Genomic DNA, 13,245 nt, shown 5'->3' with positions numbered 1-13,245 from the left:
AGTTGCTCAGGAGACTGAGGATCACTTGATCCTGGAGATGGAGGCTGCAGTGAGCCAAGATTGTGTCACTGCACTCCAGCCTGGTGGACAGAGTAAGACCATGTCTCAAAAATAAAAATAAAAATATTAGAAACCACTGCCTCTATGATCAAGGCTTGAAAATCTTTCTTGGGCTGAGGTAGCAGAATGATATCTGTACCCCCACTCTCAGCAGCCAATCAATGAACACAGGTATCTTTTCATAAACGGAATCAATGAAATACAAAGAAAGGTAAATTTAGAAGACTTCAGTGGCTAGGCTAGGTAGTCCCATTTCAGCAAAGAAGTAGGGTATGTAAAATGTTTATAAAGCTTTTTGCTTTTTTGAGACAGGGTCTCACTGTGTCTCCCAGGCTAGAGTACACCGCAGCCTCAACCTCCCAGACTTAAGCAATCCTCCCACCTCGGACTCCTAAGTAGCTGGGACTACAGACATGCACCACCATGCCTGGCTAATTTTTTTTTTTTTTTTTTGAGATGGAGTCTCGCTCTGTCACTCAGGCTGGAGTGCAGTGGCGCAATCTCGGTTCACTGCAAGCTCCGCCTCCCGGGTTCACGCCATTCTCCTGCCTCAGCCTCCCCAGTAGCTGGGACTACAGGCGCCCGCTACCACGCCCGGCTAATTTTTTTGTATTTTTAGTAGAGACGGGGTTTCACCTTGTTAGCCAGGATGGTCTCGATCTCCTGACTTTGTGATCCGCCCATCTTGGCCTCCCAAAGTGCTGGGATTACAGGTGTGAGCCAATGCGCCCGGCCAACTAATTTTTTTTTAAATTTTTTGTAGAGACAGGGTCTTGCTATGTTGCCAGGGCTGGCCTTGAGCTTGTGCACTCAATTGATCCTTCTACCACGGCCTTCCAAAGTGCTGGGATTACAGGCATGAGCCACTGCATCTGGCCAAGTTCATAGTTTTAGGAATAAAAAAAAGTGTTTACACCAGGCAGTGGCTCATGCCTGTAATCCCAGCACTTTGGGAGGCTGAGGCAGGCAGATCACCTGAGGTCAGGAGTTCAAGACCAGCCTGGCCAACATGGTGAAACCCCATCTCTACTAAAAATACAAAAATTAGCCGGGCGTGGTGGCATGCACCTGTAATCCCCAGCTCAAGAGGCTAAGGCAGAGAATCACTTGAACCCAGGAGACAGAGGTTGCAGTGAGCCGAGATTGTGCCACTGTACTCCAACCTGGTGAGAACCAGACTCTGTCTCAACAACAACAACAACAAAAAACGTAGCTGGGTGTGGTGGCTCATGCCTGTAATCCCAGCACTTTGGAACGCTGAGGCAGGCAGACCACCTGAGGTGAGAAGTTCGAGAACGACCTGGCCAACATGGCGAAACCCTGTCTCTACTAAAAATATAAACATCAGCTGGGCATGGTGGCGGGCACCTCTAATCCCAGCAACTCGGGAGGCTGAGGCAGGAGAATCACTTGAACCCAGATGGCAAAGGCTGAAGTGAGCCAAGATCGAGCTACTACACTCCAGCCTGGGAGCAAGATTCCTGTCTCAAAAAAAAAAAAAAAAAAAAAGTGACCAGGTGCAGTGGCTCACGCCTGCAATCCCAGGACTTTGAGATGCCAAGGCGGGTGGATCACCTGAGGTCAGGAGTTCAAGACCAGCCTGGCCAACAATGGTGAAACCCTGTCTCCACTAAAAATACAAAACTTAGCCAGGCATGGTGGCGTGCACCTGTAATCTCAGCTACTCGGGAGGCTGAGGAAGGAGAATCGCTTGAACCCAGGAGGTGGAGGTGGTAGTAAGCTGAGATCATGCTATTACACTCCAGCCTGGGTAACAAGAGTGAAACTCCACCTCAAAATAAATAAATAGGCCAGGCGCAGTAGCTCACGCCTATAATCACAGTAATTTGGGAGGTTAAAGAGGGCAGATCACCTGAGGTCAGGAGTTCAAGACCAGTCTGACCAAAATGCAGAAACCACATCCCTACCAAAAATACAAAATTAGTCGGGCGTGGTGGTGCATGCCTGTAATACCAGCTACTCAGGAGGCTGAGGCAGGAGAATCGCTTGAACCTGGGAGGCGGAGATTGCGGTGACCCAAGTTCACGCCACCGCACTCCAGCCTGGGCAACAAGAGCGAATCTCCGTCTCTAAATAAATAAATAAATAAATGTGTTTACTTCCTACATTAAAAAAAAAAAAAAAAAAGTTTTTTTTTTTTTTGTAACAAAAGCTACACAAAGAACCCAGAGAATCCACTCAAGAACACCACCACTTACCAGCTCTCTCAGGGCTGACCTTCCAAGCAGAATAGTCCACAGTTCTCTACTGCTTCTGCAAAATGAAAGAACAGAGATAATTTTGCTCTTTTTGATCATACAAACTTGTACACTGCCTCAGAGCCATTTTGTCTACTCTCTACAAGCAAAACATCTCAATATACAAAATGATTTGTTAAATTTTTGGAAAGTAATCTTGTTATATAATATTGTTATGGGCAGGCGCAGTAACTCATGCCTGTAATCCTGGCACTCTGGGAGGCCGAGGCGGGCGGATCATGAGGTCAGGAGATAGAGACCATCCTGGCTAACACGGTTAAACCCTGTCTCTACTAAAAATACAAAAAATTGGCCAGGCGTTGTGGCGGGCACCTGTATCCCCAGCTACTTGGGAGGCTGAGACAGGAGAATGGCATGAACCCAGGAGGTGGAGCTTGCAGTGAGCCAAGATCGTGCCACTGCACTCCAGCCTGGGCAACAGAACAAGACTCTGCTTAAAAATAATAATAATATGGCCGGGCGCGGTGGCTCAAGCCTGTAATCCCAGCACTTTGGGAGGCCGAGACGGGCGGATCACAAGGTCAGGAGATCGAGACCATCCTGGCGAACACAGTGAAACCCCGTCTCTACTAAAAATACAAAAAAAAAAAACTAGCTGGGCGAGGTGGCGGGCGCCTGTAGTCCCAGCTACTTGGGAGGCTGAGGCAGGAGAATGGCGGGAACCCGGGAGGCGGAGCTTGCAGTGAGCTGAGATCCGGCCACTGCACTCCAGCCTGGGCGACAGAGCGAGACTCCGCCTCAAAAAAAAAAAAAATAATAATAATAATAATAATAAAATAAAATAATACTGTTAGAAATTTAATGTTCAAAATATAAATTAGGAAACTAAAACATAAGATTTTAACCTGGCCAGGCACAGTGGCTCATGCCTGTAATCCCAGCACTTTGGGAGGTTAAGGTGGGTGGATCACCTGAGGTCAGGAGTTTGAGACCAGCGTGGCCAACATAGCCCCACCTCTAATAAACAAAAACCTCATCTCTACTAAATATACAAAAATTAGTCGGGCATGGTAGCAGGTTCCTGTACTCCCAGCTACTCGGGAGGCTGAGACACAAAAATCACTTGAACACAGGAGGCAGAGGTTGCAATAAGCCAAGATCACACCACTGCACTCCAGCCTGGGTGACGATGTGTCTATCTCCAACAAACAAACAAAAAAAAGACATTCTCTCAATAAATATTTACTACTTTAAAAAAAAGTTATTAAAGGCACAGAGATTGTATTTTGTCAGATCCTAAACCATCACTGAGAATAGTAATCTGTAATAATTAAACACTGCTTAGGGCCGGGCGCGGTGGCTCAAGCCTGTAATCCCAGCACTTTGGGAGGCCGAGACGGGCGGATCACGACGTCAGGAGATCGAGACCATCCTGGCTAACACGCTGAAACCCCGTCTCTACTAAAAATACAAAAACTAGCCGGGCGAGGTGGCTGGCGCCTGTAGTCCCAGCTACTCGGGAGGCTGAGGCAGGAGAATGGCGTAAACCAGGAGGCAGAGCTTGCAGTGAGCTGAGATCTGGCCACTGCACTCCAGTCCGGGCGACAGAGCGAGACTCCGTCTCAAAAAAAAAAAAAAAAACACTGCTTAGAAAGCCTATCTGCAGAGAGAGAAGGGATGAAAAGGTCCTAAAATATGCTAAAAATTTGGAAAAAGAACGCAAGCTATGGCTGGACGTGGTAGCTCACGCCTGTAATCCCAGCACTTTGGGAGGCCAAGGTAGGCGGATCATGAGGTCAAGAGATCAAGACCATCCTGGCCAACAAGGTGAAACCCCGTCTCTACTAAAAATATAAAAATTAGCTGAGCATGGTGGTGCGTGCTTGTAGTCCCAGCTACTCGGGAGGCTGAGGCAGGATAATCGCTTGAACTGGGAGGCAAAGGTTGCAGTGACCCGAGATCACATCACTGCATTCCAGCCTGGCGACAGAGCGAGACTCCTTCTTAAAAAAAAAAAAAAGAATGCAAACTATGTTAACTACAAGGTAAAACTAAAAAACAGGCCGGGCATGGTGGTTCACACCTGTAATCCCAGCACTTTGGAAGGCCAAGGTGGAAGCAGTATTTGAGCCCTGGAATTTGAGACCAGCCTGGACAACATGGCGAATCCCTGTCTCTACAAAAAAAAAAATACAAAATTAGCTAGTGTGGGTCGGGCACAATGGCTCACACCTGTAATCCCAGCACTTTAGGAGGCTGAAGCGGGCGGATCACTTGAGGTCAGGAGTTCGAGACCAGCCTGGACAAAATGGTGAAACTCCATCTCTACTAAAAATACAAAAATTAGCCAGGCATGGTGGCAGACGCCTGTAGTCCCAGCTACTCGGGAGACTGAGGCACAATAATCACTTGCACCCAGGAGGTGGAGGTTTCAGTGAGCTGAGATCGCGCCACTGCACTCCAGCCTGGGCGACAGAGAAAGACTCTGTCTCAAAAAAAAAAAAAAAAAAAAATTAGCTGGTGTGGTGGTGTGCACCTATGTTCCCAGCTCCTGGGAGGGCTGATGATGTAGGAGGCTCCACTGAGCCCTGGAGGGCGAGGCTGCGGTGAGTCATAATCACAAGTGATCAAGGAGGATCACCTGAGCCCAGGAGTTCGAGATTAGCCTGGGCAACACAGTGAGATCTTGTCTCTACAAAAAATACAAAAATTAGCCAGGCATGGTGGCGTGTGCCTGTAGCCCTAGCTACTTTGGAGGCTGAGGTGGGAGAATCAGTTGAGCCAGGGAGGCAGAGGTTGCAGGGAGCCAAGATCCTGCCACTGCACTCCAGCCTGCATGACAGAACAAGACCCCTTCTCCAAAAAAAAAAAAAAAAAAAACAAAAAAAAAAAAAAAACACTAACAGTAACACAAAGCACTAGCTCGTTTTAAAATTGTCAGCCTGTAATCCCAGCACTTTGGGAGGCCGAGGCCAGCGGATCACCTGAGGTCAGGAGTTGGAGACCAGCCTGGCCAACATGGTGAAACCCTGTCTCTACTAAAAATACATGATATTAGTTAGGCGTGGTGGCGGGCGCCTGTAATCCCAGCTACTCAGGAGACTGAGGCAGGAGAATCCTTTGAATCTAGGAGGCAGAGGCTGCAGTGAGCGAAAATCGGGCCAGTGCGCTCCAGCCTGGGCAACAACAGTGAGACTCTGTCTCAAATAACTAATCTTTCAGGATTTTCTCATCAAAAGAGGTTTAAACACACCTAAAATTTATACATCTCTTTCCTAATGGTTAATGCTTTAAAAGCAACTTCGATTCTGCTCAAAGAATAGCCACCAACTCCTACATGGCACACTGGAATCACTAATCATTTTTCTGATAACAAGACAGTATTCAGGCCGGGCATGATGGCTCACGCCTGCAATCCAGCAGTTAAAGAGGCTGAAGCTGACAGATCACTTGAGGTCGGGAGTTCCAGACCAGCCTGGCCAAAATGGTGAAACCCTGTCACTACTTAAAACACAAAAATTAGCCGGGTGTGGTGGTGCACACCTGTAGTCTTATCTACCGGGGAGGCTGAGGCAGGAGAATCGCTTGAATCCGGGAGGCAGAGGTTGCAGTGAGCCAAGATTGTGCCACTGCACTGCAGCCTGGACAACAGGAGCAAAACTGTCTCAAAAAGAAAAGGTAAGGAATAGTAGTGACAACACTGCCCCAACACTGCTGGCACAAAATGGCAGGCGAGGAAAAAGCAAACTGTTCCTCACAAGGTTCATTCCTTGACCAGTGGAAATTGCAAAGACGTCTTAATTCCAGCTGAGAGGTGAAGGAAGTGGTATCAGAGAGCATGGGCAGTATGTGTAATAAGTATTTACTGAGAGCCTATCATGCTTTTCTGGGTGCTGAGAATATAGGGGTGGCTGGGCGCAGTGGCTTATACCTGTAATACCAGCACTTTGGGAAGCCGGCAGGATCACTTGAGCTCAGGTGTTTGAGACCAGCCTGGGCATCATAGGTAGATCCACATCTCCAAAAAAATCTAAAAAAAATTAGCCAGGTGTGGTGGTGCACACCTGTGGTCCCATCTACTCGGGCAGCTGAGGTGGGAGGATCACTTGAGCCCAGGAGTGAGCCATATTGCAGTGAGCCCTACTGTGCAATTGCATTCCAACCTGGGCAACAGAGCAAGACCCTGCATCAGGGTCTCTCAGAGAGAGAGAGAATACAGTGATAAACAACATAACAAAAAAAGTGGGAAAACGGCCGGGCTCACACCTGTAATCCCAGCACTTTGGGAGGCTAAGGCAGGAGAATCGCTTGAACCTGGGAGGTGGAGGTTGCAGTGAGCCGAGATGGCGCCACTGGACTCCAGCCTGGGCGACACAGCGAGACTCCATCTCAACAACAACAACAAAAAAAAGGTGGGGGGCCAGGCGCGGTGGCTCACGCCTGTAATCCCAGCACTTTGGGAGGCCGAGACGGGCGGATCACAAGGTCAGGAGATCGAGACCATGGTGAAACCCCGTCTCTACTAAAAAAAAAATACAAAAAATTAGCCGGGCGCAGTGGTGGGCGCCTGTAGTCCCAGCTACTCAGGAGGCTGAGGCAGGAGAATGGCGTGAACCCGGGAGGCGGAGCTTGCAGTGAGCCGAGATCGTGCCACTGCACTCCAGCCTGGGCGACAGAGCAAGACTCCGTCTCAAAAAAAAAAAAAAAAAAAAGGTGGGGAAAACACTGCTGACACAGGGAAGGATAAGAGGCAGGGATGTTTAATTTTAAGGAGGGAGGGTGGTGGGAAGACCGAAGACCTTCGAGCTGCAATGTGGAAAACGGAGGGAGGCGTGGTGGTCTGGTTATAGCACTGGAGGCACGCAGACTTCAGCCTGAATCCTCTCTTTATCACTTGGCTAGCTCTGAGCCGGACTTCTGAGTCATCCGTGAAATACAAGGCGCCTCTCGGAGTTGCGAGAATTGAATGAGGTAACTCATGGGAAGCGCTCCATCAGGGTCTGACGCTAGAAAGCACTTTGTGAGAATTGTACCTTTCATATATAATATTTCATCTTCTTGTCCCTAAAGCCTAGTTCAGTCTCTTAAATCTCTTGGAGGATTTGAACATGCTCGCTGACTGATTCAATGCAAGAAAACAACGATTCGAGGCGTGGAGAGGGCAGAAACCGCAAGCGCGGCTCCGCTCAACCCGAAACAAAATCCTAACAAGAACAGATCGCGGGAGAGGTTGTGGAGCCAGCAGGGCGCACTCGACGCCGGGGCAGGACACTGGCAGCCTGCAGCAGGGACGTGGGTGGGGGGTACCCGAGGCGACCGCAAAGCTCCCCGTGGCTCGAGGGAGCGTCACGGCCGGACAAGGAAGCGCGGGTGGGGCGCCAAGGGACGCGCCGGAGGTGAGAGGAGAGGAAGGCAAAGTGCCCTGGATGAGGAGATGGGAGGCCAACCGCGGAGCCAAGGGGTGGAGAGCCGGCCCCCCTCCTGAAGAAGACTCTTCAGATCCCCGCGCGCAGGGACCGTTTGGACGTAACCGCCTCCTGTCTCGGTGCCCGTCCACCCAGCCGGGGTTGGCCCTGCCACCGTCGCCACATCCCGCCTCCAATTCCCGCCCCTCTTCCGCTCGGCTTTGACCCCGCGCCTCACAGCCACCCAGGTCCACTCGACCCGCTCCGCACCTCACACACGACCCGCCGGCGGCCGCCGCCATCTTCGCGCGCGCGTGCGCTCTAACCCCGCCCCCAGACGCCATGCCCACGTGACCGCTCGCCCCCGGATCGGGAGCGTGGGCGGGGATTTCATCACGTGACGTTGCCGCGGGGCAGTGCCAAGATGGCGAGGCCCAAAGAGGTGAGGAGCCGGCAGCGGGGGCGGCTGTAACTGAGAGGAAGGCTGCAGAGTGGCGACGTCTACGCCGTAGGTTGGAGGCTGTGGGGGGTGGCCGGGCGCCAGCTCCCAGGCCGCAGAGAGTGACCTGTGGTGGAGTTCCCTCCTCGCTGTTGGAGAACGGAGGGAGAAGGTTGCTGGCCGGGTGAAAGTGCCTCCCTCTGCTTGGCGGGGCTGAGGGGCCCGAAGTCTAGGACATCCGTAGTCACCCCGGCCTCCGTGAAGCCCCAGGTCTAGAGACATGACCCGAGAGTGCCCATCGCCGGCCCCGGGGCCTGGGGCTCCGCTGAGTGGATCGGTGCTGGCAGAGGCGGCAGTAGTGTTTGCAGTGGTGCTGAGCATCCACGCAACCGTATGGGACCGATACTCGTGGTGCGCCGTGGCCCTCGCAGTGCAGGCCTTCTATGTCCAATACAAGTGGGACCGGCTGCTACAGCAGGGAAGCGCCGTCTTCCAGTTCCGAATGTCCGCAAACAGTGGCCTACTGCCCGCCTCCATGGTCATGCCTTTACTTGGACTAGTCATGAAGGAACGGTGCCAGGCTGCTGGGAACCCGTTCTTTGAGCGTTTTGGCATTGTGGTGGCAGCCACTGGCATGGCAGTGGCCCTCTTCTCATCAGTGTTGGCGCTCGGTATCACTCGCCCAGTGCCAACCAACACTTGTGTCATCTTGGGCTTGGCTGGAGGTGTTATCATTTATATCATGAAGCACTCGCTGAGCGTGGGGGAGGTGATCGAAGTCCTGGAAGTCCTGCTGATCTTCGTTTATCTCAACATGATCCTGCTGTACCTCCTGCCCCGCTGCTTCACCCCTGGTGAGGCACTGCTGGTATTGGGTGGCATTAGCTTTGTCCTCAACCAGCTCATCAAGCGTTCTCTGACACTGGTGGAAAGTCAGGGGGACCCAGTGGACTTCTTCCTGCTGGTAGTGGTAGTAGGGATGGTACTCATGGGCATCTTCTTCAGCACTCTCTTTGTCTTCATGGACTCAGGCACCTGGGCCTCTTCCATCTTCTTCCACCTCATGACCTGTGTGCTGAGCCTTGGTGTGGTCCTACCCTGGCTGCACCGGCTCATCCGCAGGAACCCCCTGCTCTGGCTTCTTCAGTTCCTCTTCCAGACAGACACCCGTATCTACCTCCTAGCCTATTGGTCTCTGCTGGCCACATTGGCCTGCCTGGTGGTGCTGTACCAGAATGCCAAGCGGTCATCTTCCGAGTCCAAGAAGCACCAGGCCCCCACCATCACCCGAAAGTATTTCCACCTCATTGTGGTAGCCACCTACATCCCAGGTATCATCTTTGACCGGCCACTGCTCTATGTAGCTGCCACTGTATGTCTGGCGGTCTTCATCTTCCTGGAGTATGTGCGCTACTTCCGCATCAAGCCCTTGGGTCACACTTTACGGAGCCTCCTGTCCCTTTTTCTGGATGAACGAGACAGTGGACCACTCATTCTGACACACATCTACCTGCTCCTGGGCATGTCTCTTCCCATCTGGCTGATCCCCAGACCCTGCACACACAAGGGTAGCCTGGGGGGAGCCAGGGCCCTCGTCCCCTATGCCGGTGTCCTGGCTGTGGGTGTGGGTGATACTGTGGCCTCCATCTTTGGTAGCACCATGGGGGAGATCCGCTGGCCTGGAACCAAAAAGACTTTTGAGGGGACCATGACATCTATATTTGCGCAAATCATTTCTGTAGCTCTGATCTTAATCTTTGACAGTGGAGTGGACCTAAACTACAGTTATGCTTGGATTTTGGGGTCCATCAGCACTGTGTCCCTCTTGGAAGCATACACTACACAGATAGACAATCTCCTTCTGCCTCTCTACCTCCTGATATTGCTGATGGCCTAGCTGTTACAGTGCAGCAGCAGTGACAGAGGAAACAGACATGGGGAGGGCAAACAGTCCCCACAGCAGACAGCTACTTGGGCATGAAGAGCCACGGTGTGAAAAGCAGATTTGATTTTTCAGTTGATTCAGATTTAAAATAAAAATCAAAGCTCTCCTAGTTCTAGTTTTGCTGATACTTATTTTTTATCTTTATTTATTTTTTTTTTTGAGACAGTTTTGCTCTGGTTGCCCAGGTTGGAGTGCAGTGGTGCGATCTCGGCTCACCGCAACCTCTGCCTCCCAGGTTCAAGCGATTCTCCTGCCTCAGCCTCCCTAGTAGCTGGGATTATAGGCATGTGCTACCACGCGCTAATTTTGTATTTTTAGTAGCGACAGGGTTTCTCCATGTTGGTCAGGCTGGTCTCGAACTCCTGACCTCAGGTGATCCGCCCACCTCGGCCTCCCAAAGTGCTGGGATTACAGGTGTGAGCCACCATCCCAGCCTTGATGATATTTAAAGTGAAAAGTGTCTTAAGGGATAATCCAGCAACTCAAAGAACCTCAGTGTGCTGTAGATCCTCCCCCACCCCCGTCTTTCACCCTGCAGCCCCGGAGGAGGCCAGAGTGGATGCTGGAGGGAGTAAAGCATAATGGTTAACATTTTAGTCTCTGGGTCAAACTAATCTGGTCAGAATCCTTGGCTGCACAGCTTCTTTTTTTTTTTTTTTGAGACGGAGTCTCGCTCTGTCACCCAGGCTGGAGTGCAGTGGCCGGATCTCAGCTCACTGCAAGCTCCGCCTCCTGGGTTTACGCCATTCTCCTGCCTCAGCCTCCCGAGTAGCTGGGACTACAGGCACCCGCCACCTTGCCCGGCTAGTTTTTTGTTTTTTTTTTTTTTTTGTATTTTTTAGTAGAGACGGGGGTTTCACCATATTAGCCAGGATGGTGTCGATCTCCTGACCTCGTGATCCGCCCGTCTCGGCCTCCCAAAGTGCTGGGATTACAGGCTTGAGCCACCGCGCCCAGCCTTCTTCTTATTAACTTTGTGACCTTAGATGGCTGGGCGCAGTGGCAGCACTCTGAGAGGCCGAGGCAGGCGGATCACCTGAGGTCAGGAGTTCGAGACCAGCCTGACCAACATGGAGAAACCCTGTCTCTACTAAAAATACAAAATCAGCCGGGCATGGTGGCACATGCCTGTAATCCCAGCTACTAGGGAGGCTGAGGCGGGAGAATCGCTTGAACCCGGGAGGTGGAGGTTGCAGAGAGTCGAGATCGCTCTACTGCCCTCTAGTCTGGGCAACAAGAGTGAAACTCCGTCTCAAAAAAAAAATTTTTGTGACCTTGGGTGAGTCACTTAGCCAGGCTGAACCTCAGTTATCTTGCAGATGGGAGTAATGACAGCCCACACCTCGAGGGGTGTTGCGAGCGTCCAGCTTAGAGCCCACCCTTGAAAAGCAGTCAGAAAGGGAAAGAGTCATTCCTGCCAAAGACCAGTCCTCATCTTAGCGAAAAGCCGAAAAGCTGGGCAAACCATTTTGAAACCAGAGTGACCTTTGCTCTCCTGGCTTCACTTGGAGGCAGAGAACCCCTGAGGGAAAGAGCAGAGGGCTAAGAATTACTGAAGGGAGAGGTGGGTCAACTTTGACGGGGTTGAGGGAAGATCAGATCCTGCTTGGGCTGGATCTTGTATTAGCCAACCCCACCCCGCCTCTGGTGTCCCACTGAGTGGTGCCCATAGAGAAAGATGGGCTGAATAGCACCAGGACCTCATCAAGGGGTCCTTTGTAAGACCCTTCTACATTCTAGTCACGTCCAAACCTGTGTTTGTTTCTTCCCAAGGTAGGAAAGATCCACAGGGGCTGGGGGAGTTTCCTGAGAGGTAAAATGACTCTATGAGAGGCCCACGCTCCAGCCTTGCTCTCTGGGAGGACAGGCTCCGGGACTGCCTCATTCCCCACCCCATCCCCCAGGGCTAGCACAGGGGGCTGACGAGGAGCAGGAAATCAGTAGATTTGGGAGTCCATCTGCACTGTGTCCCTCCCGGAAGTGTACACTACACAGATAGTGAATGCATAAACATTTTCCGTCACTAGGAAGATAGCACAGCAAGATTCCTGAGACTGGGCGCGGTGGCTCACGCCTGTAATCCCAGCACTTGGGGAGGCTGAGGCGGACGGATCACGAGGTCGGGAGATCGAGACCATCCTGGCAAACACGGTGAAACCCCGTCTCTACTGAAAATACAAAAAAAAAAATCTGCGAGGCAAAGTGGCGGCGCCTGTAGTCCCAGCCTCTCAGGAGGCTGAGGCAGGAGAATGCGTGAACCCCGGAGGCGGAGCTTGCAGGTGAGCGGAGATTGCGCCATTGCACTCCAGTCTGGGCGACAGAGCGAGACTCCATCTCAAAAAAAAAAAAAAAAAAAAAAGATTCCTGAGACTGGACAAGGTTCTCCCTTTCTCCCCCAGGTTAGGGAGGACGTCAGAGGAGGTGAGAGCTTTGGTCCACCAAGGCCAGAAGCCAGGAGCAGAGCTCCAGGGAGCCGAAGCTTCTGCTTGAGAATCACTGCCATGTCCTTTCCCTCACAGGAGAGTATTGAGACATTATTCCTTTGGGACTCCACAGAGACACTTCCCTTCTCTCAGGCTCCCTCCTATTATTTGCAAAAAGAGGCAGCCATATGTTGGTAAAAGAGCACCAGCTTTGCCCCACGGACTCCCAGGGTGGCCTTGGGAAAGGGCTCTATCCTCTGGGCCTTGGGTTTTCTGTGTATATAGTTGGGAGATAGGCTACATCAGGGTCACAAACTCAAATGAACGCAGTGAATGACAACAGGGGGCCACACTGAGCCTCTAAGGGAGCTCCAGCCAGTAGCCGCCATGCTAGAGTGTAGGCCCCATGTTGTCAATTGCATGCTCATTCAAGGAATCTTAGGAACCTAGATAGTTATGTGAAATCTTCAAGTTTTTTCTTAAATGCTGAGGCCTGGCCAGGCGTGGTGGCTCACACCTGTAATCCCAGCACTTTGGGAGGCTGAGGCGGGTGAATCACTAGGTCAGAAGTTGAAGACCAGCCTGGCCAAGATGGTGAAACCCTGTCTCTACTAAAAATACAAAAATTAGCCAGGTGTGGTGGCGGGCGCCTGTCATCCCAGCTACTCAGGACACTGAGGCAGAGAATTGCTTGAACCCGGGAGGCAGATGTTGCAGTGAGTTGAGATCACACCACTGCACTGCAGCCTGGGTG

At 51.6% G+C, this 13,245-nt stretch overlaps 2 protein-coding genes across 3 annotated transcripts in view; one reads left to right on the top strand and one right to left on the bottom strand.

Moving 5' to 3' along the window:
* The window catches only part of NUP188 (nucleoporin 188), a 71,157-nt gene extending 63,122 nt beyond the window's left edge, over positions 1 to 8,035 (bottom strand). The window contains exons 1-2 of one of the 2 annotated variants that reach the window (XM_033193321.1): positions 7,955 to 8,035; positions 2,280 to 2,334 (exon numbers count right to left, since the gene is read on the bottom strand). In XM_033193321.1, the coding sequence (XP_033049212.1) occupies positions 2,280 to 2,334; positions 7,955 to 8,028 (129 nt within the window). In that variant the 5' untranslated portion in view covers positions 8,029 to 8,035. The remainder of the gene's footprint in view (positions 1 to 2,279; positions 2,335 to 7,954) is intronic. The other variant, XM_033193317.1, reaches the window with a different exon arrangement.
* A 57-nt stretch (positions 8,036 to 8,092) lies between these two features.
* DOLK (dolichol kinase) lies at positions 8,093 to 10,177 on the top strand. The gene has a single exon (XM_033193331.1). The coding sequence runs from the start codon at positions 8,404 to 8,406 to the stop codon at positions 10,018 to 10,020; it is 1,617 nt and encodes a 538-aa protein (XP_033049222.1). The 5' UTR covers positions 8,093 to 8,403; the 3' UTR covers positions 10,021 to 10,177.
* Positions 10,178 to 13,245: the final 3,068 nt, after the last annotated feature.

Source organism: Trachypithecus francoisi, unplaced genomic scaffold, assembly GCF_009764315.1.
Source record: "Trachypithecus francoisi isolate TF-2019V2 unplaced genomic scaffold, Tfra_2.0 Contig01585, whole genome shotgun sequence".
NCBI classification, from domain to species: domain Eukaryota; kingdom Metazoa; phylum Chordata; class Mammalia; order Primates; family Cercopithecidae; genus Trachypithecus; species Trachypithecus francoisi.
Note: the sequence above shows the minus strand (reverse complement) of the source record. Positions and strands in the feature narration are given on the sequence as shown.

Bases quoted from the DNA above. Each gene is read 5' to 3' on its own strand.
- DOLK (XM_033193331.1), top strand. From the start codon at position 8,404: ATGACCCGAGAGTGCCCATCGCCGGCCCCGGGGCCTGGGGCTCCGCTG.